The sequence below is a fragment of the Cyclopterus lumpus genome, chromosome 14, assembly GCF_009769545.1.
Source record: "Cyclopterus lumpus isolate fCycLum1 chromosome 14, fCycLum1.pri, whole genome shotgun sequence".
Classification (NCBI taxonomy): domain Eukaryota; kingdom Metazoa; phylum Chordata; class Actinopteri; order Perciformes; family Cyclopteridae; genus Cyclopterus; species Cyclopterus lumpus.
In genome coordinates, this window is record NC_046979.1 from 6,677,779 (window position 1) to 6,703,368 (window position 25,590).

General features: G+C 45.5%; 1 protein-coding gene across 2 annotated transcripts in view; it reads right to left on the reverse strand.

Moving 5' to 3' along the window:
• The window catches only part of LOC117743209 (polypeptide N-acetylgalactosaminyltransferase 10-like), a 60,339-nt gene extending 34,981 nt beyond the window's left edge, over window positions 1-25,358 (reverse strand). The window contains exons 1-4 of one of the 2 annotated variants that reach the window (XM_034551035.1): window positions 25,086-25,358; window positions 4,268-4,387; window positions 3,166-3,268; window positions 1,914-2,052 (exon numbers count right to left, since the gene is read on the reverse strand). In XM_034551035.1, the coding sequence (XP_034406926.1) occupies window positions 1,914-2,052; window positions 3,166-3,268; window positions 4,268-4,387; window positions 25,086-25,244 (521 nt within the window). In that variant the 5' untranslated portion in view covers window positions 25,245-25,358. The remainder of the gene's footprint in view (window positions 1-1,913; window positions 2,053-3,165; window positions 3,269-4,267; window positions 4,388-25,085) is intronic. The other variant, XM_034551036.1, reaches the window with a different exon arrangement.
• Window positions 25,359-25,590: the final 232 nt, after the last annotated feature.

The following is a 25,590-nucleotide window of genomic DNA, read 5'->3' on the forward strand; positions in this document are numbered from 1 at the left end:
CTCAGTGTGGAAAAACTCAAAAGGTGTAAACAATGCTATAAGCTTGGGGGGAGGGGGTGGGTGGGGGTTTGGTGTCGGAGCTAGAATCGTTCTTATTGGCCACCGGCGTCCCGTCACTGCTGGCAAAGGTGACACAATTACTTAAATCGCCTCTCTTTTTGTCATACTTGGTGCTTTTGATGCCATATAAAAAAGGCATAGCTGTCTTTTTAGGAGTCAAAGACACCGACCATTTGCTTTCAGCGCTTTGCACACAGTCCTTTTTGCCTGCAAGTGGTTTTCAATGCACAGAATACAATGTGCTGTATTGATTCAGCGCCTCAAAGCGCTTTAGCCTGGACGTCTACATTCACCCACGCACATTCATACGGTACAGTGATGGACGGAGGCATGCGAGGTGCCAACCTGCCCACGAGACTCTAATGTAAACTCGTATTGAACCGCCGATCCTCCGACTAGTGGGCGTCCTGCTCCCCTTCCTTGAAAACCGCCGCCCTCGTCACTCTTATTGTTCTGGAACATCTGAGACAGCAGCCGGGTCCATTTCACGTCCACGTTTACGGCTTTGAAGACGATTCTAAAAAGGCTCTTTGCTCTTCACAGAAGACGTCCTTTTAGCGTAGTCGAACCATAACATAATAAAATACGTGCGTTTAGAAAACTCTAAATTGTTTCTGCTATTTGACTTCCTGTCTCCTGGAAGAAAAGAAAAAAAAGAAAGAAAGAAAAAGATTTCCCAGGCCGGTCCTGCAATCAGGCTGGCCTCTTGTCCAATAATCAACCTTATTTTTTGGGGAACAACAACCATCTGTCGCAAAGTGCTGGGAGTCTGCAGGTTTTCAATTCAACCAAAGGCTGCACCAGGGGATTAATTAATTTATTCCCCCCCCTCTCTCTCAGGTTGATGGAGTGCCAATCTCTGAGATAACCCACTGCAGTCTTTGGCTGGAATAAAAACCCTCTGAACCCCCCCCCCCCCACCCTATTCAGATGAAACTGCTCGTACAAATGCAGGACATTCATTTATTTGTGGGAGAACGGCGGTTTTGACTGATGTTACTGGGCACTTTGACGGAAATTCTAAAAAGGAAGTGCTTTTTTTGGGGTTGTGGTTTCTGTGTGAATGGTCATCATTGCACAGTCCACAAAAACGATATATATATATATACATATATATATATGTATATATATATGTGTGTATATATATATATATATATATATATATATGTATATATACACACACACACACATTTTTATCTATACACACATTTATTATTTTTATTTACAATTTATTATATTTATCTATATACACATTTTTTTGATTTTCAGATGAAAAAGGCAGGCACACCAAGCAGCAACCATATCGCCATGGGAACAGACCACAATGGGCTAAAGGAGCCTTTTAGTTCGTCGAAAAGTCCCGGGACTAAAACTAAACGGCTTTTCTCATTTATTGCTTCGTAATATCAAACTTCGGAAAAAAAAATTAATTAGAACAACTTTTTTTGTAGCTTTATTGAAGTAAATTCATCAATATTTAGTCAATCATCAAACTCCTCTGTTTCAGCCTGACATTCTCAGATAGAATAAACCAGTGATTCAACATCTCCCTAAAAGCATTAATGAAAGTTCTTGCAAATCTGAAAATGAGCGATGCCTTCTAACTTAACAAGCAGGCCAGAGTCATCATAGTTGCGCTCTAATACGCGAGTGCACCTGTGACTCTGCAGACTCGTGCACTTGCAGGAACCCTGAAGGAGTGCAGTGATGTTTGAGTCCGTTCGGTCCAATTTCAAACATTTCCACCATGTGAAGTGTCCAAAGCTTCGTTCTTTGGCCAAACCTGTGTATCTAGACATGTTCCCTCTCCCTCCCTAAACAAACACACACACACACACACACACACGACTCACTTTGGATGGCGGATGTCCGGCAGGGAGCGGTTGAGGGAGATCCGGTCGCTGACGTAGATGTTGAAGCCGTTCTCCCTGTAGGCCTGGTCCACCCTGTCAGCATCTGTCAGCGGGAACGCTTTCCCCTGTTCGCCGTTCCCTGAAGTAAAAAAAAAAAAAAAAACATTCATGAGGAGGACGCGCGACACCTCAGTGTATCCGTTCCGGTTATCAAAAGCCTGCACACCCTTCAGAACATTGTCTTTGACTTTCATTTTAGAGACAAAAAGGAAGAGAGACAAAAAAGATTCCCAGCGTGATTTGAAAGAGAAAGAAGAAGAGGAGGAGGAGGAGGAGGTGGTTTTTGCTCTCGAGGGTGAACACAGATCAAAGACTCAAACAAAGATCCCATCATGTACAGAGCGGACCACCAAGCGTTTCCAAGCTTATTCTCACAAGACTTTTTTAAAAGACATTATAATGCCAATATGAATGGAATACATGGTCCATTTCAATGTTGGAGAAAAATGTAATAAGAGCAGAAAGTGACACGTCGTATTAAAAGATGTTCACAATAAAACGGTGTGTTAGAACGATACGCAATGTCAAGTTGTGGGTTAAAGCTGCAGTTAGAAATGTGATAATATGAGACTTTACAACGCTGTATGTCCACAGCTTGGACATTCGGAACAAAAAAAATAAAAAATAAAAAACAAGAAACAAGATAAAATTAACGGTTTGAGAAAGTTTTCATATCTGTACAGTTTCATCTTGTTTCATTTATTAAAAAAGGAGAACCAGGGGATCCAGGGAAACTTTGATCATCAATCACAGGCGGAAATTATCTACTTTCCCCTTTTCCAAAAAAAAGTGTGGAAAATAACATTTTAGCCTTAGAGGGCTCATTTCAGGGATGAACCCATTTACGCTCATTTACACTGTTTTCTATAGAGGCTGATTTCCCGGGAACGGAAAAAAATAATACCGAGTCGGCGGTGATTGTAGCAGATATAAACTGCATTTATGACGGCGGAAACGCACTCCGAGCAGAGATTTACACCGGCGCTGCAGAGCTGGAGAGCAATAAGACCCTCGAGAGGAGAAAGGCAATAACAAATGCGTCTAGGGGTTTACGGGGTCTTTTGCATAACCGTGAAGCTTGTGTGTGTGTGTGTGTGTGTACACGATGAATGTGTCATGCAGTTCTCCTCCATGCTTGACAAGAATACATCAGAGGTGAAGAGGGCGGGGCTACGAGGAGGTTTGGACCTACCGGATCGGGAGGAGTCTCGTTTGATCGCCTCATGGTCGTGCCAGTCTTTCCTCTGCACGCTGTCGCGGCCCAGCTGAGCGTCCTTCCCCAACCGGTTCACCGCCTGTGGAAAACATACGAGCACGTTTCAGAAAGGGCCACACCACAGGTCGGTTGCAGTCGATCGACAGCGCTGCCTGAAAAAGACCCGCCATAAATCGACGGATTGGACTTGATTTCCATGGAGCGATCGTGTGCAGTGTGGACGCATCGACGTCGTCCAAGAGGATCATTTGCGCATTGAAAGGCATATCAAGGCATATCAAGGCTTTTGAATTTTGAAAAAGGCGCCACTGCTGGACCTTTTGGGGGGGCGTGACAAAAATCGAACCACAAAACAATAAACAGAGCTCACGAACTGTGAAAAAATGAAATACATTTTTTTTTTAAATCTCAAAACTCATTAATGTCAGTGTCTGTGAATGCACGACATAAAAGGGATAAAAAGAAATGAACCGATACAATGTGATTGAATGGATATTGTGATTTACTATCGATGCTTTCAAGTTCATTCCATAAGCTTATAAGAAAATCTAAAAGCATCCGTTTTTTCCAACGACCAAGATTTCTAAAATAATATTTTTGGAAATGATGAAATCCGCCGGAGTCGATGACGTGAGGCATATTCAATGACTTTCTTTGCCAGAAATGAACTTCTGAATGCAGCAGTTTTGCAGCTGGATCTCAATAATAATAATAATAATAATAATAATAATCCATTTAATTTATATAGTGCTTTTCAAGATACTCAAAGACACTTTACATTATACACCGTAGACACAGCTACGGGGAGCAATGCAGGGTTAAGTGTCTTGCTCAAGGACACATCGACTAGGGCGGGGATTGAACTGCCAACCCCTTGATTGAAAGACGGGCATGCTAACCACTGACCCACAGTCGCCCAACAAGGACCAGATGTGCGTCCGACTTTTCCCACGCTCAGTGTGCACGCAACAAGTCCTCTTCCCCGCTACTCTCCTCAGCACCCGTGTCAGAGAGCGTCAGCACAACGCCGTTGGATGGCGAGAGCCTGAGACTTTAGCCACATCAAGTGTGCTCTCACCACCATTTCATGGCCTGACGATCCTGCGAGGAGAATATCAATGGCGTGACGCGCCGGCTCCGCGGAGGAGGAATGCGCTGCGTCTTCGGGCGTACAAGCGACGGAGGCTCGCTTCATCTCCCACTCAGCCAATCCACACACACACACACACACAGAGAGTGACTTTCAGTGACTCGGCGTCATGAATTACAGGATCACAGCACAATGGAGAAATAATTAGCTTGATGGGAGGAGACAATTAGTGAAACACTTAAATACAACTGGCACCGCTGTCTGCATGAGATATTGTGAATTATTAATCAGACGGCTGGCTGAGAGGAATGTGACACAGAATAATAATAAACTGTATATACACACACACACAGATACACACATTCAGTTGGAGGACTCTTGGTAGGTTTGTGACTGTGATGGAGTTTTAGACCCTGACAGTGAAGACGAGGTTGAGGTTTTGAGTTTATGCCCGAGTAGGTGTCCATTATCAGGATTTATTGGACAATAAGGAAGGCTATTAATTCCTGATTATGGACACCTCGAGCAAGGGCATTATCCCACTTATACCATTGTCACTTTAACAAAGAAAAAAAGAAAAACCACAAGATCTTTCATTTGTATTTCCATAAGGCAGCAGCCTCCGCCTCAGCATTCTGAAGTGCCTTAAACGTGCCTTCTCTCTAATGGCCACCAGGGGGGGCGACTCCTCTGGTTGTAAAAATAGGTAAAACAAATAGGTCTGGTTTTATAGAGTCGATGAGAAAATTACTCATCTCTTGATGTATTACGCCAGTAAACATTGTAAACATGAGTTAGTGGTCTGATCTAGTTTCAAGTCTTCTTCAATACAGGTCTAGGATTTCCATTTTCACCATCGTGCAACGGAAATGTCCCCTACTCCAGGAAATAGGACAGCCCTGGCATGCAACTTGGCAACGGGAGATATTCCACGTCTACTCAGCTCAGTTTCACCGTAGTTAAGGTCAGGTGAAGGTGTGCAGTTGATAGCATCACGTTCACGCGGTAACTTTTCACACAGTTTGCCGACTGCATTGGCTTGAATAGTTTAACCGTCCGAATTTGACCTCGGTTAAAATCCACACTCTAAAAACATAACTCTGTACTATTTTTTTGTTATCTCTTTAACCAAAGCCTTTTATTTAATGCAACTATAGATATTTCCTGCCAAGGTAAAACCCAACGGGGAGATCCTTGAACGATGCGACGGCCTGAATGCATTGACCTATTATTCCATCTCCTTGCTGGCCTCAGCTTAAGACACAGATGGGAGCCAAATATTAAAATGTATTACGCACTCCCTTCCTCTCTGCCTTGCCCTCACCTCTCTCCTTCCCCTATTTCTGTCACAGGCAGATGCCCTCAGTGTGTCATACAAGGACCTGACAAGCAGCAAGAGTCCATCTGTGCAAAATTTATAATAAATTTTTTTTTTAAAAAGAGGCGATATTGTGCCGCCCCATTTCCTCCCGATTACAATTTCAGCACACGTCGCCATGATATTCCTCCGGGGCATTTTTTTTTTTTTCTTCTTTCTAGCCGCTCGACGAGACCTTGAAAAACAAGACAAGGAGAGAGGGAAACTTCCCGGCTAATGTGTGCACATGTTTAGTTTTGTGGAAGCAGAACCGGGGCGGGCGCTGAACCTAAAGGAAGTTATTCAGACCGACAGTCAAAGAGGATGAGTATGAAAAGAGATGGAAATATCTTGAGGAGCAGATGGGGGGGGGGGGTGCATCGCTTGGTGTGTCAGAAAAAACAGGTTAGACGAGTAAAAACACACCACTTCCTCGAGAGCCACCGGACTTAACTTGCACTAATTGTGAAAGGGAATTACCCACAATTCATAGCAATGTGACGTTAAACACGCGGGCGTGAAGAAAGAGAGGACGGCACGTGTGTGTTCAATACATTTACTCAGGAACATTAAGGATTAAAGATGGAACATGAAAACACGTGAAATCGGAGGAATGCAAGCAGAAGAGATTGCATTACACAGATTTATTCATCAAACATTACGTTTCGTTCTGTGAGGCTGTTTTTAGGCACAGCGATGCTTTGAGCCACATGGATCGTGGTCCATGCCTACTACTCATTATTCATAATTTCATATTCATTAAATGTGTGTAACTCTTTAACGCTGTTCATTCTGTACTCATGACATCTATTGCTTCTGTCAATCCGGGGAGAGGGATCCTCCTCTGTTGCTCTCCTGAAGGTTTCTTCCCTTTTTTCCCCGTGAAAGGTTATTTTTGGGGAGTTTTTCCTGAGCCGATGTGAGGTCCTGGGACAGGGATGTCGTATGTGTACAGATTGTAAAGCCCTCTGAGGCAGATTTGTAATTTATGATGCTATACAAAACAAACTGAATTCGACTGAATGGCAGCCTGCGGACATGCTCTTAATGAACATGCTAGGATGTTCAGCAGGTATAATGTTTACCACGTTCAACGTAAGAGTTGCTGGTTAGCAATAAAAAGCCCAAACCACAAGCTGATGGCTGATGGGAACATCATTAGTTATGCAAGTATTGAGTCACGATGGCCTCGGATTAAAAGTCAAGGGATTACAATTCATCCCCGAAGGACATGATTGCGTAAGCAGCCGTCCCCTCCAGAAGACACATTTCACTCAGAGAAACTAAGTCCCTATCGAGGCGACGGCCAAGATATTACAATCTGCAGAGTCGTACCACCGAGCAGTCCTGGATGATAATAACAATAACCAGATGATCTGACATGAAGCAGCCCGAGGCAGACATTTCACTACAAGCCATAAAATGCCCGTGAGGGGGGTAAAACAAAGCACCAATGAGAGCTGCAACTAAAACTTCTGTCTCTCTTTTTTGTTTTGTTGCTTGTAATACATGTTGGATTACCCTTTAAGGGACCATAAGAACCGTTGACCGACCAATGGTGTCAGTGAAGCATTTATTAAAAAAAAAAAAAAAAAAAAAGAATGAAAGGAGCTAATCTTGTCTGTTCACGGTTTAAAAAATAATAAATAGCACCCCTAAAAAAAGTGTAAAAAAAAAGTAAAACGGTACAAACTGCACAGTGCAACTTTGAATGGAGTTAAATATGCGTAGTGATGTAGTAAAAATAACGCGAGGATTGGACAAGTGTATTTGGTCACTCGCTAAAATGGAGCTGAAAAGAAATCTTCCTCGCCTCCGCTAATCACCATCATCGGGTTGCCGAGGCTCCGCGGGGGCCACAGACTCATTTCACTTTTCCGCTCTATTAATATTCCAGAAACGCAGCGATAGGCCATCGGGAGGAATGACACCACTCTGCCCGACCAACGCACTCTCATTAACTGAGCAGGCCTCCGAAAAAAAAAAAATGTCTCGTGAAAAATGACAAGGCACAAATAAATAAATAAATAAAACAAAAAAAACCTGAAATGTTATCTTAGCGGGACAAATATTCCACCCCGACGCACGGAAGCGGCGGAAGAAAGATGAGAGGACGTCACTCCTGTCACCTTGGCGTGCGAAGCCTCATTAAATTTAATGAAGCCTTTTTTTCAACGGTCTGTTTAACCAGCGAGACACGGGGGCAGCCCGTCGGTCGCTGTCTTCACAAGAAAAGAGACCGGCCCGAGGGGGGGGGGGTTGTCCAGCAGACGAATGCGCGGCCGCGTTTTGCGCAACACGTGGGAGGCGGAATCGAAATTTCAGGGAGCGGTTTCCTTTTCAGAAAAAGACCACGTTTATACTCTGAACTAGTTTGAACGGCGTCTCGTTCGACCACTTTGGCGGCAGCATGAATGCGTCCACCGTAAAAGACGGAAACGGGGGAGGAGCGAGGGAATGACATTGTTCTAAAAATGGTGGCAGATTGTCGATGGTGTAAAAGCGTGTGTGTGTGTGTGATGGTGAGTATGAGCATTTGTATACTTTATTCGTCGGTGAATAAATGCCACGACTCCTCAAGACAACTTTGGCCCAGGCTCGCTGAAGGCGGGCCGACCTTTAAAAAAGGTGGACGAGCTGTTCTCTGCTTGAGTTACAGGCCTCTCCTTTTTGAGTGAAGCGTCCGATGAGCATGCCATCTAGCACAGTACACCCGGCCTGAGACTGGAGTAACCGCGGGAAGGCGTTACTTCCTGTTGCGCACATGAAAAGTGACAGAAATAGCTCCGCCGTGAACGAGGAAGTAGGGAACTGGAGAGAGGAGTGAAAAAAACTACAGGAAGCGGGAGATCGCCGTCCGGAAAGTTACAGAAACGGTTGGTAGTAACTGCAGAAGGTGTTGTTGTCACCTGGAGTTTAGTGCACATTACAAACTGACCTCAGAACAGAGGCGACGCTTCCCGCGTGGTGAGGTGTTACATCATTGTATCTACTCGCCAATCAGAAACAAGTATTATTTTTCTGGTTTGACACGAATCAAAGTTAGTTGCCTGTGTGACTCTATTGGAACTTTTTCTTTGAAAGATTGTGCAACTTTGGGAAATTTGCATTACTGCCGGTATGAATAGTTTTGAGCACATTTCGCATTTTCCTGCCATTCATTCGTCAGAGCGCATACTGATTTAAGTCTTCTGAATTCAGACAAAAGGAAGTGGCGTTGGCACTGCGGAGTCGTTGCGACACATTCTGTCCTGAAATGTAGACAACACCTGAATAAGGACATTTGGAGGGGGGGGGGGGGGGTCCAGCACTTCTTACCCCTGGTGACCTCGATGGAGGGATTTGCAGATTAAGAAGAGCCTCTCTGAAACCCCGGCTGCCTAACCTCATTTCCATGCTGCTGTGGTCTTCTGTTAATCTGCCCAACAGCAGATTACGTTTGCTGTTCAGTCAGATAGGTCGGGATTGCCGGCGCTGCTGCTGCTGCTGCTGTGGGTTTAGGCCCTCGGCAGCTGTTGTGGGCCGTTGCGTATTACAGCACCGACGGGTAAAGTCGCTTCCTCCATTTGGCACGCTTTCTTTGATTCCAAGCTACAGAATATCTACTCCACTTTAACTTTACTGCACGTAGTAAGTCCATCGCTATCCATCGTCAGCTGCGCGGCCCGATGCATGAAAGTCGTTAAAGCTGATGGTAAAAGAAAATGGATGTTTTCTGCCATCTTTATCATTGCATGTGGTCCGGCCAAAAAAAAAAAAAAAGAAGACGAACGGAGCAGAACATGGTCTTCAGTTGCATTCGGGCCCACTGCACTGAGGTCACGGTGCCACCGCAGGCAGAAAATCATGTGCAAATACGAGCCGGCTGCCACGATGTTGTCAGAACGCTGCTTCTTTTATATAAAAATTTTTTTTTTTTAAAAAGGTACAGTGCCCAGGTAATGCTGCTGTCACCCGTGAATGATCACCGTACGTCTCTGGTGAAAGGAAGGAGAGAAATAAGAGCTCTGCAGAGTAATACAGGGGATTTTCTTCCTCTAGTTTACAATTTCATTTTCTTGCCCGCTGCCTGTCACCTTCAACCATTCGGCATGAATAAAGTGTGGTTCAGGAATGGAGGTGAATACAAGGTGTGGATCAGGTTCTTCTCGTTGTTCTGCTCCAGAACCACAAAACGGTATTTCCTCAAGCACCCCCGATAGGCTTTACGCCAACGCCTGCTTGTTGCACCGACCTCTGGATCCGACCTCTGGATGCACAAAATAAATGCCCATCAAGCAGGGCCTCGACATTTTGGAAAAGGCTCACCGGTCTCTGTGCGCTTCATGGCGAGAACGTAAAGAAAAGGTTCACGTGTACTTTAAGAACAATACGCGCCCACATTGGAATAGTTAAATCGCTTGCTTCCTCCTGCTCATACTTTCCATGAAGAGATCCCGCCCTGTCCTTCCTCTCGTGGAAGCTGTGAGGGAAAATAGTCAGTTAAAATCAAGTGAGTGTCTCCCAAATACTGAAAGCACACCGAGGTTTCTAACTGAAGCCTCATTTTAGTTCTGGATCAACTAAAGAGGACTATGGAAAATTCCCCCCCCCCCCCCCCCCTCCTCGGTCACTTTAAAAAAAAACATTTGACACTTAAGTCGTAGCTGCTCGAATTTCACGCAACACTGCACCTTCAAGCAAACATAAATGAAGATACACCCATATGCTTTTGGCGCAGTGGGAGAGTGGGTATGACATGTAATGTAATGGTATTACCAGCGGAGCAGTGCGTCTGTTAAGAACAGAGCTGGCCATTCAGGACCAGTCAGTCAGACCAGTCAGACTACAATGGTTTGTCACATCACAGGCCGCTCCTCTCCTCCTCCCCTTCTTCCTCCTCTCCTCAAGCACTTCACAGTCAAGTCAATTGGCCCTGGCCTTCCTTTGCTCGTCACACAGAAACATAAGCTACAAGTTAACGATCCTCGCTTCCTAAAAATAGGAGTGACGATGACGCGGTTTCCCACCACCAGCCTCCTCCACCATCTCCTCCTCCATCTCCACCAACTCCACCAGTCACAGATCAAACAAGCTGTTGATCCAACTGTAAAACTAGGATGAATCATAGCGTTGCGTCCAAAGTGCTCTGCTGGCAAATGATCATCTTTTGGCGTTGTAAGTTATTGTTGTTTTCGCGAAAAATGCTACACGGGGAAAGAAAAAAGGAAAAAAAACAATAATAAAGCAGCAGCAAAGTCAAAAGGGGCAAATGAGAGGAAAAGAAAAATAATCTCCTGCTCCTTGGCCGCTGGAGTCGAGGGTCTCCAGGCGGAGATCGAGACACCGAGTCCTCCCGGGACGAGGAGCCTGGCGGGCTCATCTCCCCCGAAAAGGAGTCATTACCCGTCGCTCTGCTGCGGTCACAGACGGCCCGACGGCGGACTGGACCGAGGCCACGACAGATGGCCGCCGCTCTGCCTTCTTGCAGGTTCCCCCGAACTGACTGTGCTTAATTCTTGGACGCTTGACACAGACACCAGAAAAATACTGGCAATTGTGGAGACTTTCATGTTGTGTGAACAGTCTCACCCCCTCGCGGGGTGTTTATTCTCCAGGGAAAACAGCGAGCCCGAGCCACACCTACACCAGTCTTTTCCAGGAAAAAAACAATAATCCCCAACTTCCTCCATGCCATACAAGAGGAATGCAGCACTAGCAGACATGGAACTTGGGACAGATGTGCGGCGCACCTTTATGCGACATATTCAGCATTACGGCGTGATATTTTGGTTAAAGATGGAATTTTAAAAAAGGGCCTAGTGTGATGGATGTGTTCGTGGGCGTAAGCACTAATTTACAGCCGTGTTACCGCTGCCATGATCACAGCTTCCACTGGCCTCCGTCCAAACCCATCTGAGCGAAGTGCTCTGTTTTTTTTTTCTTACATGACAAGCAGGCAGTAAGGAGTGTGTTTCCACCCCCCCTCTCCCTGCCTCCCTTCCCCGGCTTCCTCTCTGGACACAGACCTCGAGAGCCTCGTCTCATCCACCCTCCCTCTTCCTGCCTCCCTTCCCCGGCTTCCTCTCTGGACACAGACCTCGAGAGCCTCGTCTCATCCACCCTCCCGCTTCCTGCCTCCCTTCCCCGGCTTCCTCTCTGGACACAGACCTCGAGAGCCTCGTCTCATCCACCCTCCCTCTTCCTGCCTCCCTTCCCCGGCTTCCCCTCTGGACACAGACCTCGAGAGCCTCGTCTCATCCACCCTCCCTCTTCCTGCCTCCCTTCCCCCGGCTTCCTCTCTGAGACACAGACCTCGAGCGCCTGGTCTCATCCACCCTCCCTCTCCCTGCACTCCCTTCCCCGGCTTCCTCTCTGGACACAGGACCTCGAGAGCCTCGTCTCATCCACCCCCCCTCTTCCTGCCTCCCTTCCCCGGCTTCCTCTCTGGACACAGACCTCGAGAGCCTCGTATCATCCACCCTCCCTCTCCCCTGCCTCCCTTCCCCGGCTTCCTCTCTGGACACAGACCTCGAGAGCCTCGTCTCATCCACCCTCCCTCTCCCTGCCTCCCTTCCCCGGCTTCCTCTCTGGACACAGACCTCGAGAGCCTCGTCTCATCCACCCTCCCTCTCCCTGCCTCCCTTCCCCGGCTTCCTCTCTGGACACAGACCTCGAGAGCCTCGTCTCATCCACCCTCCCTCTCCCTGCCTCCCTTCCCCGGCTTCCTCTCTGGACACAGACCTCGAGAGCCTCGTCTCATCCACCCCCCCTCTTCCTGCCTCCCTTCCCCGGCTTCCTCTCTGGACACAGACCTCGAGAGCCTCGTCTCATCCACCCTCCCTCTCCCTGCCTCCCTTCCCCGGCTTCCTCTCTGGACACAGACCTCGAGAGCCTCGTCTCATCCTGTCGTCGCAGCGTGGGAGGACCGGGCGCCGCCAGGCGAGAGGGACGGCGGACAGATGTGACGGTGGACAGATGTGACGGTGGACAGATGTGGCTTACATAACCATCAGCAAAAAATCAGTTATCTCAGTGGCCCTAATCCTACTAGCATCCCTCCATACACCTCCCTACGGCTGCCTTGTCGTCCAAGCTTTTACCAGAAGGCCCGTCACCGCCGCTCCTTTCCCACCGTCAGTTTGGGGAAGAGTAAATCAATGAGCTCAGCGACGGGGGGTGCAACAGCTCCACTGGAAGGCAATTAGCACCATTTGTCAACGAGGAGACAATCGGGGGCCACGGCACGAAAGCTCGGGGGTTCAGCTGACAGCGGTCCGATGCGAGAGAATTACGCAATAACGTGCTGTAAATCCAGCAAGGCTCGTTTTCGGCGCAGCCGGGCACGGGAGATTAATGGCGAGCGCCGTTTCACCTGAGCAGCGAGACCCAACAGCAGAAACAGAAATGACTCATCCGAGCGGAGATTAAAATTAAAATGAAAGCCACGTAGATTGTTTGTATTTGTCCAGGCTTTGCTGTCTGGGGCGGCGATATTTCTGCCGCTACACGGATTCCAGGTTTGAGTAATGAGTGATGTTTCGTCATCCGACAGCTACTCCGCCCTGATCATTACGCAACAGGCTAAACTGAGCTCAATGGTCAATTCACCAGCCTTTCAGCGCTTTGAGCCACACCTCACAGGCTTCATTCAGCCAACGTGTTTCATGCCTTGAGGTTGTTTTTCAGATTTTTTTTTTGTCCACAGATAAATGACTTTGCTTTTGCGTTGGACAAATCCCAAAAAAATGTTTTGTTTTTTTTAAAAATTGGAACGACTTCTCAGTCTCTTTGAAACTTTTAAACACCAGCCCACGGTCCTTTTTTTTGTAAAGTCATGCTCCTCTTGAGGTTTTTGTTAAGTTGTTTTGATTTAGACAAATACTAATCTCATTGACCTTCATTATGTTGGGGTGGTACAGCTATTTAGGAGACTCTATACCATCAGGGCTTGGGCACATAAATCTGACACCCTCTGCATGGCTCGGTAGCTCCAAGGTTAAATATTATTATTATTTTTTTTTTAAAGGGTTTGCTTTTTGTAATCCAGAAGAACGAACGCTTAAAGACACACATTTGTAAGTTTACTGCAACCAGTTTGTCAGTCTTTGCACTTTTAAGGAATAATTTTAACATTTAGTTTTTTCCAGAAAAGGGAGACTTAGACTTTGTGCGATATGAAGCAACAGATGAAGATGTCTACTGAGAGCTCTTCTTCACCTTCTCAAACATTCAACACTCAATGAACTCCTTTCACTCGATCGTAATCTAATCTTTCGATTTCTTTGTGAAGTTTTGCACCCGCTGCTAGTACAATTAAAAAACGCATCCACACCGGTGACATCTCGAGCCTCTTCGTTAGCAGCACAGTTTGCACGCGACTTATCTCCCCCCCCCCCCCCCCCACACCCTGCACCGTGACGCGTTCGCCATGAGCTTAATGTACACGTCAGTCACACATCGGGAGTTGAAAGCAACTACACTGCAAATCACATTTCAGCTAAGCAAGTGAGTCACCAATTAGCAGTGTGTGTCACATTTTCTAGAAGGCTGACATCCACCATATATATATATATATATATATATATATATATATATATATATATACATATATACACACATATATACAGCTTTAATGGCGGTTTAAAGACACCGGAAAAGTCGCCGCCTGCAAAGCTCGAGGTTCATACGCAAAACACTGCAAATGATGCAATGTGGGAAATGGGAAAACTTTTTTATATTTGATTAACTTTTTATACAATAGCTTTAGAAATATACATGGGATTGAGTCTGACTCGACATAACTTCACTTCAGTGTTTACTTCAGGTCTATTAGGGCCATCATTGTACATCAGTACAATTTCTCTCAGTAACTTTGGTAAATGTCTTGAATCGTCCCAAGCAAGAGGTGTTATGGCCTAAAATATACTCCTTGGTATAATTCAAAGCTCAGGCGGTAACGTTATATACGTAACGAGGTATTGGTTTTTCTAAAAAAAAGATTCCTGGCTAAATGTTTTTTTTAATTTTGGTTTGCTTGCTGACCAGCTACAAAAAAAAAAATTATATATATACACACACACACACTTAAATATCATAATGCAGAGCAAGAACATTTTTGAAATGTCATGCAAGTGCTACTATGAAATATGATAACTTTATCCTCGCACTGCACCACCCACACGTTGTCAATCTCAGCTCCCAGGTTCATATTTAGCCGGGCCATGCATGAACAAATGTTCCCCTCTTCATTGAAGTGTGTCGGTATCCACAGACCACCCTGCTCCGGATGTGCTGACTCGGAAAAAGCAATCAGGGAACAATTCAATCTAATAACATCAGAGTGCACAGCCCACGCACAAACTGATAGCGGTATTGGTATTGATAGCATCTGAGATCGAAAGCCGTGAGCTGGCAGCGGGCGAGAGGATATGTTTTCTTCAACTGAGGAAGGAGGAAAGGAGATGAGGAAGGGAACAAAAGTTGCAATTGTGAACATATCACAACGCGGGGTGTTTTGTATTGCTTAATCGAGGCCTAGATTTTGAATCACCTAAAATAGTTGCAGTGCGTAATCCAGTGCGACAAAAGGAAACCGCAACAATACGTCCAACGCCGTCGGCAGAGGAGCAGCTGAGTTGACATTAAACTACACTGTTCATACATTACATCATCTACCGCCTCGAAAGAAGAGAAAGAAGAAAAAAAACACACAGAATGTACCTTTCACCCACACAGCTGGAGGGGCGTAGGGGGGGGATGTCCCTGAATATGTTTCAAGACAAAGACAGGTGGGTGGGGAGTTGTATATGGTGCGTCTGAAATGATCAAAGCCCTATAAATACTAACAGTGACATCACCTGCTGTTGCTGCGAGTACCTCGATAAGAGAGGCCGCGGTCTAGCGGAGCAAAAAATGCAGCAATTTCTTCCGGGGGTGGGGAGGCACGTAAATCTTCAAACAGCTGTTCCGAAGTGCCGCTGTGGCTGCACTCTTAATTGCTGAAAATATATATTTTTTTTTTTAAAAGGGAGGGGGAGGGGCGCTTTGAGACTCAGAGACTCTCAAGTTCTCTCTGAATTCTCAAAATGAAAAAAGAAGTCCTTGCGCGTCACGGAGAACGAAGCGGGCGACAGCGATGAGAGGAATAAAATAGGGTACAAAATAATAATAATAATAATTAAAGTAAGCGCTCTGGAAACTCGTCAGAAAGTGAGCTCTCCTCACCTGCACTTTCTTTTTTTCTTTTCTTGAATTGTTGTTGATAGCAGAAAATCCATGGGTAATGATACCGCTTTCATTAATCATCTCATTGCTGCTAATTAAAGCTAAATTGTGTCCTTCAGTGAGGGTAATATTTTGATATCGACTGCATGAAGTTGTCCCGACAGACCTGCTGCTCTGGTGCATCGATTAGGACGTCGACTAATACCTGCGATTGATTCACCGAGTTGGGCTCTGGCACAACTTCACCTTTTTGTCTCTTTTGTTAGAATGTACAAGTCCTTTTTTCCTACTTTCGTACATAAGCGCCATGGAAGTACATCAGCACATAACTCTCATGTGATCTATTTATGAGCCAGAAAGCCAAGACTAACTTGTAATGTCAATACAAGAGTACGTACTTGTTTTATGAATGAAGCGGGACGTCGCTCATTTGACCAATCCACAACGGCCACCCCTGCACGGGGACCAGTACTACAGTTCTTCCTCTTCCTATGCTACTATATTCAGTTCCATTTCTTTTCTTGTTTTAATAAAAACAGAAATAACTGTGAATGCCAATCACAAGTAGTGTCTCCAACTTGCTTCGTCTGACAGACGGTAATAAAACCTGCAAATTTGGGGTATATTTTTTACCAAATAAAGATGAAAAGGTTGAAGCAATTCTGAACATTGCCATTGGTTACTGTCATTTGCAGCAGAGCAGAATTATAGGAGCTTCTAGCATCTTTATATGCAGATTTAACAACTAAAAGAAAAAAGGACAAGAGGATTTAATATGGGTTAAACGGGCCATGTGACGCTTTGAACCCGATAAAGGGAACCCAGATTTCTTTGGTTTACTGATTCCGGTTCCCGCCCCGAAGAAGAGAATAACCACGGTAACGACGAGCACGTGAACACACCTCAGTGGTCAAGAGGCCGTTATAAAGACACAGCGGAGCGAGAGAGAGAGGAGCAACACGGAGGCAGCGACCTGTTAAATGGTTCAAATGGTTCCTCCGCTTTGGACACTCCAAAGTGTTCCTCTACTCTCCCATGAAGCTTTGCTGATGTCACCATCATGACTGTGCCACGTCTGCGGTTTCCCACATCGCTGCTGCGGGCGATGTGGTTGAAAACCTCCTGCTTTGTCTCCTGCACGCACAAACACACACCTTTAATCTCATATGCACAAAGCTCACAGTGGACTGCCTTTAAATGCGAGGACTGCCAGTAAAACACACACACACACACGCACACTTCACGCGTCAAAGCACAGCGCTGGAAGAAGAAAAACGGAATTATCTCTCTGAAAAAGCAGAAAGGACACCGGCGTGTGTCTCCTTTCAGTTCCTCATGGCTCAGGTACCGTGGTCAAGTACAACCTTAGTTATTCAGCGAGTGATAAGCCAACGCAATTCTCCCAGCTAACAGAAATGTACCTGAACACAACAAACCCCCCCCCCCCCCAGGTGAAGCAGAGTCAAGGTCCATTTATTAGCCCACCGGTTAGACAGAAATACATCCGATGACTAACGGTAATAATAACGGCAGTTAACCGGAGGTGACCTTTTTATCCAACTTCATGGAGATCCCCAGCGGCTGATAGAGGGTCGGAGTGGGTTATTTAGTGCACACGAGACGCAGCGGAGGAGCTGGGACAACCTGGTCTGATTACTCTGAAGCTTCCCATTGGACAGAAGGCCAATGGGAAGTACGAGTGTTGGACCTGGAAGTTTTGTGTGGCGCTCAGATTTGAAAAAGAATTGTCAAGATATAAAAACAGAAAAAGACTTTGTCCTAAATTCGAGTAGAGATGCAAAAAAAACCTGCATGCTACAATCCCGCTAACGCAGCTGAACCCCTCTCAAATGTCCACATCTCTCAAACCCCAAAAGGTTTGTAATATATGCTTTTTGTTAGAATTGATTAGTTTCAAGACGGGCCAGATCTCGCCCCGATAACATCGCCTGGGCGCCATTTTTTTTGGTACAACTTTCAGGAAACTGCGCCTTGAAAACCGATGGCCACGGCATAAATATATAGCAGCATCATATTCTTAGCTCTGCTGAGCTCCCGCACGCGACTTCACTTCCACTCAAGTGCACAGCGCTGGACAATGCATAATGCAGATTTTGGGCACACGCAGGTCTAATCTGGAGCCCACTGTCAGTGTGTGACTGTGCAGCATCTTGTGCATCGTATTCATTATACGCGGCTCCGGCCCCCGTGAGGCACAACGCTTGGCCTCAAATTGGCATCCTGGGATTAGTTTAATCATCCGAGCATGATTTTTTTTATTTTTTTTTTTTTAAATGGAAAAAGCAGGCTCCATAACCCACGTGGCTGTAATTAAAAGCCTGACTCCTCGCTTCCGTAGCCGCGGGCTGTCTGCTGCACCTGTCCCTTATTTGGCTCCTCGCACTGATCTGGGGCAGCCGATCCCCGACAGGCATACTGAGCAGCTCCCGCACGCGCTCAGTCTGCGCGGCAGCCAGCGGCGGAGTGAACGTCTTGCCTTGTGCGAGGAACCTGGGGAGGAAACGCTCCCCGACTAAAGCCGGCTCGAGAACAAACAACTCTTTTTACCCGCTCGCTCTGACTCCTTCTCCCGAGGTGTTTCACTAACACCCCCCCCCCCGCCTCCTCACACATCCACCCACACTCTCCCTCTCTCTCAGCTCGAGTGATAAAGTGCAATGACTTAAGTCTGCAGCGAGTACTCTACTTGTCTTTGCAAATTACTTTTATCCCTCAGTGTCCCGTCCCGTCCCCGTTTCCAGAGGCTTAACACGTTAAAAGATTTTTAAAACAATCTCTTTTCCCCGGTCTCGCCCACAGCTCAGACCCAGGTACCGGCGACGACGGCTCGTCAGCGCCTCTGTCGTCTCTCTAAAAGATCCCCCCCACCCCCCCGTGACCGGGGCTCATTTCTCGGCCTTTTGCATTTCGCACCTGAACGCCTTCCGTCTGGTCGTACTTCCACGAGCATAAAAGCAAATGTCTTAAACGCAATATACGGGGCGGCAACTTGTGATTCTGGTGTTAGAATAATAAATAATTACTGCATTCATTCGTCTTCCAAAATCAGTTCAAGTTGACATCGTCATCATTACTGAAAAATAAAAAAAAAACAGGTGTTGTAGTGGGAAAAGAGATAAAAGATCCCTTTGGTGCAATCTCTACTAGCTGTGAGGTGTGTGTGATAAATAATCTATGGTAACGTGGATACAATGACTAAGTGGGTAAAGGCAGATAAAAGACCAGTCTGGTAAGTTCAGAAAATGAAAACTTTAATGAACTCTAGATAGCCTTTAAAACTGGGAAAAGACTCTTACTAGCTCGATATAGTGTTGGTGTACCGCCTGGTTTAAAAGTATGATGCGACTCAAAGTACGAGACAAACTTCCGTGCCCCCGCCTCGCCTCCCGTGGACGTTAATCCTCTCCAAAAGGTTTAACACTCTGGCAGACTAAATTGAGAGGACATCCTTGCAGTGCTGAGACTATTATTTTTTTATTTACACAAAATAAAATCTAACATTCAGCTCAGTGCTGCGCAATAAACTCTAATGAACTCTCTCATCTGCTATCGCAAACCACGTTAAATTGTCTTAAACCCACTCACAAAGCCTCTTTAATTGCTCTCGACCTCACAGGATTCATGAAGTTGATGCAATTCTCTTAATTGCATAGAGCCCCCCACCTTCACTTGTAGAAAATTCACTGCAGACTGAGTTTATTCCCAATTTTGGGAAAACATTTTTATTTTTTTTTTAAATGCCTTGAGGAGAGCTCAGTGTTTTTTCCTGGTGCAATCCACAAGAGGCGGGCCTTAAATCCACTCAATTTAAATTTTGTTTCTTCCCGTGCACTCTGGACTGCGTCGGCGGTTCCCCCGAGCGTTGACTTTTTTTGGCACGAAACATCGTTCCCTCTCTCTCTCTCTCTCTCTCTCCGTGATGTCAACAGAGCAGAGAAGAGCGATTTTTCACGGAATCAGAGGGGGTTGAACTTGTATTCATCTCAGCAGGGGGGGGGGGGGGTTCGACACTGAAGCACCGAGGCAGGAAGGAGCGTCAATCTAAACTTACTTAGAGGACTTCATACGGCTACGTTGGCTCGGTTCCTGGGATTCAGTTTGCATGATGGGAAACATGTAAACTCTCAAAGATTTAGTCTCACAATACAACAACATTTTAAAATGTCAAATTAATGCATAATGAACACTAACATTATATACATATCTACAGGTGGAGTTTGTCTTTCCTTAGAAGGAAAATATTGGATTTTCCTATTATAACAATGTAGGCTATAAGGCAAATTATTCCATGGAACCATGTCTGAGCGCACTTGCAGCCTAATTAAAGCCAACATGAGTTCTTCCGAAAAAAGTTTTTTTGGAATAGATCAAAATTAAAAAGGCGTTTGTTTATTTTGCCTCAAAAAAGGACAAATGTTAGACTTTCAATGTGTTTTTTGTTGTTTTTTTTCTTCCTCCAGGCCTCCAGAGCCCCGGAGGACAGAGGGGGTCAAACCAATATCTGATTTGCATTGTGACTGTGGGGTAGCAAGCAATACATCACAAGCAGACAGCCTGGGAATTCAAAATCAGATTGGGGGTATTTTTTAGTCTATATTTTGCCTGGAAAGCTGTGGTTCCTGTGGGAGAGATGAGAAATTAAAAGAGGTTCTTATTTGTATTGTATGTTTTTGTATTTGTATGTTTTCCAGCAGGGATTTCACCTTGTCCTCAGATGCTCTACATAGATGTCCTTGTTGTTTACTTTGAGCTCTGCTCATTAATAAAACCAGACAGTTGCAGACCGACCTTCTACTGGCTCTAAAAGCGGTACATGTAAGTGTGTGTGTGTGTGTGTGTGTGTGGGAGCGTACTGTTCGTGCGTCACAGCGTGATGAATGTACAGTAATCCAGCCTAAGGTGTGTGGCTCATAAATGTAGCCTCCGGTGTACAGAAGCCTGTATGATTATCATTTTTCTTTGACAGGGCCGTGAATCTCAGCCAACTTTCCTTTCAAGAGCACACTTTTTCCTACTGGACTTTTATCACAGCTGATTGCATCCAGTTAGCCAACAAGTTCCCCCCAAAAAATTGATGGTGACCCATATAAATAAATGTACATACCAATCAATGTTTTCTGCACTGGTTCTGTTGAATGGGTCCAAAACACCCTCAACAGTTCAGAATGGGGACACGGTTAAACCGCCGTAGTGTGAAATAAAGTTAAGACTGCAGAAAATCCCAGATTAAGCAACATTGTGAACAACAAATCGGTGTTGAAATCGGCTTTGCCTACGTTAGCAGCGCCGGAGCTAACGGGTAACGTACGGAGGTGGCATCGGGTTGCACTGCGATGCGTTCATGCTCCAGTCGGTGAAGTTGTGTTGGGCGAAGAAGGTACATTTTAACGTGGGTGTGTTCAAGTGTGATCTTGTGAAATTTAGGGTTTGACGGGAGACGTTTTCACGGCAATATAAAATAGATACGAGAGGGAATTGTGATTATGACCTGTTGAACATTAGCTCTAAGAGGCTTATAATACATCTATAAAAATACTCTATTTCCTTTTCATATGAAATGTGTTTTTATACAAATAACCACTTTAAAAACATAAAAAATGTGGATTATTGTTTATCAGCTGCTCTAACAAAACAACAACAACAACATGATGTATTGGACAAAATGGCAACAAATCGATCAGCTGTTAAGGCAGAAAACAAGCGTTTAAAATTGCTCCAATTTATTTTCTCCGGCACTGAAACCATGATACTGAACCGTGAGTGTTGTGATATTCGTAAAATTGCCAAATGTCTTAGTCAAACAGTATCAGACCTATCATTTTATCTGAACACCAAAGTCACGGTTGTTTACACACGGCGGTGTCTAGTCGATGAGCGGTAAAGAATTGTCAATATTGACCAAAGTAATCATGGTTAGGATCTTTTTTTTGCCATGATCACGCAGCTCTGCTGTTGACTTCTACGCAAATCAGAACATCCGGCTCATCCATCACGATGGGCCACGTTTAAAATATTAAAAACATAAAAAAACACGTCCATGTCTTACGTGTTTAGTGCATGTTTCTTTGAAATTTTTTAAAAATCAATAGGGCAACAAATCTCAGCCAACGCTGTCAGACCCCGACTACGTGCCCCGTTTGATGTTTTCATTCCACCCGCAGCTCTCATCTGCTCTCACCTCCACTTAACCTGAGCCGCCGGAGCAGACGGCTCAGGATGCGGAGCCACCTCCGCTTCAACAGGCGTCCTTATTAAGACACAGAAAATGTGCAAATTACCTCTCTGTCACTGTCACGGCAGGGAAGCTCCGGGGCTGTTTGTTGTAGAGCAGTGGGAAATACTCATCCAGGCTGCGTCACATGATTACAGCTTGTACTTTACTACCACGCCACTGTGTTGGGTAATGTTGAGTTAGCACAGTCCTGGGGGAGGGGGGGCCGACCCCTTTAGAGAGAGAGAGCGAGAGAGACGCACCGATGTTGTGCTGAGGTCGGGGATTCTAGCTGCTTATCTACGTCTGCATATCTAGGAAACAAAAGGTCGGGCACAGGTCGTGACAGACATCAGTTGTCAGGAAGAAGAAGGTGCAGGAGATGCTAACAATGTACAGCGGCTGCCAGAAGAAGAGATGACATTAATCTTCGGGAGGAAACGTGTAGTAGCCAGAGACCGCTTATGAGAAATGGTTGCATTCGGCACAACGTCTCTTTGGTTTTTGCGAACTGCAGTTTTTTTTTTTCCCAAGATGCAAGTCTCAAGTTTTGGGCATTTTGGTCGTCGCTGTCTTGATGTTTGCGAACAAGTGAACTGAGGTGACCGTATTTTGGAATGCCGAGGAGTGGCCACGCGATAGGGACGTTGTACAGGGCTCAATCTGTCAATAACAAGGTAGCAACGCCTTAAAGCACACCCTGCTTTATGGGCTGCTCGACGTGGACTATAATTTACGAAATTAAAAACATCATACTGTATTGAAGACTTGAAACTCTTGTTTATAATGTTTACCGGAAGAATTAATCAAGATAGAAGTAGAGTCATTTTCTCATAGACAATGTTTTACCTTGGGAATTAATCAAGATAGAAGTAGAGCCATTTTCTCATAGACTTTGACCATGTCCATTAGAATGAATGCAAGTTTGAGAATGTAAAACAAATAGAAATAAGGATGACTGTTTGACAGATGAGTAGCCATCAGCAACTGTCACCTTGAATTGAGAACAGCTGTTTTTTGTTCTCGAATGGTCGAATGCTCCGTTAGTGCAGAACGTTGGCCTCATTTCACACATCAGCCCGTTTTGTCTCTGGCCAAACGGCTCTGGAGGTCACAGCTAATATGCCACAAGCCTTTGCAGGTGTCCTTTCATCCCATTCAGCGCATCGCTTTTCATTTAAGATATCAAAATACCAAACTCGAGCCCAGAGAAGTAATCCTTGGGAGGCGATCCGGGCCGAACGCTTCGTCGTTCCCGGCGTGCGGCCTGCAAATTACCTGGAGCTGCTGATAACCGCAAGATAGTTGGCGGGTTTTTTGTTGTCGTCGTCAACATTTAGAGACTGAACGATGCATTGACGATGACAAGAACTGTTTACGGAGCTATTTGAAACGTTATTCCAGAATGCCTATCACTTGGTCCCACTCACTAAATCTCCACAATCCTTCCACACACACACACACAACACACACACACACACACACCACACACACACACACACACACACACACACACACACACACACACACACACACACACACACACACACACACACACACACACACACACACACACACACACACACACACACACACACACACACACACACACACACACACACACACACACACACGCCACTGAAAGCTTCCTTTCAGCGGATTTGCCCCATTTGAATGAGAGGAGCTACTATTGTCTGCCAAATAGGGGTCCGGTTAGGTGAAGGTTTTGAAGACAACACACCAAGCTCCAGCTTGTGCCTCCCATTATTTAATTTGAAGACTTTGGCTTGGTGATTCAATTCAAGCCACAGCATCTGTTTTCCTCAAAAAAGAATGAGAGAAACCTTAAAAACCCATTGCATCAACCAATATGAAGTTATTCCAAAATCCGTCAAGAGACAACTTCTATTTCCTGCAGGTGCGGAAATATTCTTTCTCCTGCTTGGAATTGAGTTCAAATCGCTTTAAAAAAGAAGTGCCACTTAATCGCCTCAAGCAAAGCAATAGGAAATGGAATATCGCCTATCTTTGTGTTGTACGAAACCAGGAAAAACACAATATGAATATATGGTAAATAGAAGGTAACATTCATATAGACGAGTAAACCTGGAACTAAAACTTTGCTGTGGAAGAAGTTAGCGACCAGATGAGCAGTAAGATAAAATGCATAAAAATCACATAAATTCACTTTAATTTTTTGGCGCAGTAGTTTTTGTTGACCCATATGCATTTGTGTGATGAATAGCTCACATGTTGCAGGTGGACTTTTTCAATTTGTGTCAATGAAACACGCCAACAGAATCCTTGACAATAAAGTACAATTGATACATAAAGTATCAACAATAAAAGACAATTGTAAAAAAAATGTGAATATCATTAAGTTTTGTATTGTTGGTTGAACAAAAAGAAAAGCATATCACTTTTGGCCTACTAAAAAAAAAAAAAAAGTTACAAACAGATGAATTGATGACGTAAACAATCATCAGTTGCAGGCCTTACAATTATACACAATGCATATGTCAAAAAGATAATAGCCACCCATGGGTTACACGTTTTACCGGTAATTCCTGTCAACCATGTCAACCATTGAACGCAGCACCGTCCGCTCCTTTTTGAGACAACTTCCTGGAGTCGGTGTTATTGTAACTTTGTTGCGACGCCCAGCTCCGGGGTGAGCTACGTGGCTCCCTGTTCCCCTCTCCTCTCCTCCCCTTGACCACCGTAACTAAATGACCTGCCATGCTTGGACAGTTACTAAAAGACGGTCCATTTTGTAAATCACAACACACACAGTATGTGAATGTAAACGTCGGATAGTGGTGGGGGCACATCTTTTTTTTTTAAATGTCTGCTAACCCCGCAGAAACTCATTTGAACGATTTTCCCAGCGGTTATCGACACCGTAGGTACACGTTGAGAGCAACAACCTTCCTCCCCCTGAAAAAAAAGGTGCATAGCCACCAGAAGACATCACCGCCAGACCGGGGCCACCCAGGGCCGAGCTCCCCTACCTGTATCGCGGGGATGCCGCCCGGACCGTCCACAGTTACGGGCGAGTTGTCGAACACTCGGTCCCTGTAGAGGGACCACAGCCCGACGTTGGGGAGGAAAATGAGAGCCGCTATGAGCAGCCCGGCGAACTGCAGCAGCCTCTTCTCCTTCCGCCTCATCTCTCCGGGAGGAAGCGCGAGTGAAGCAGCGGCGGCGGCGTTGGGAAAAACTAGCGAGCACCCTGAACGCACCCTCCCCTGCTTTTTTTTTTCCGAGCGGAGAGACAACTTTGACTGTGTGACTATGTGGAGGAGGAGGGGGGGGGGGGGGAGGGACACCGGCGCTGTGACGCTCCACCGGCTGCGAGCTCCGCCGCTAGAGGGAGCGAACGTTCGCCTCCTCACACTGAAGGTTGCTGGTTCTTCAGCCAATGTAAAAAAAGGCACTTAATCCGTTTTTTTAAAGGAATGTAAATCTGAGTTGTGGAATGAAAGAAAAGCCAGAGAAAGTGAAACAAAAAAATCA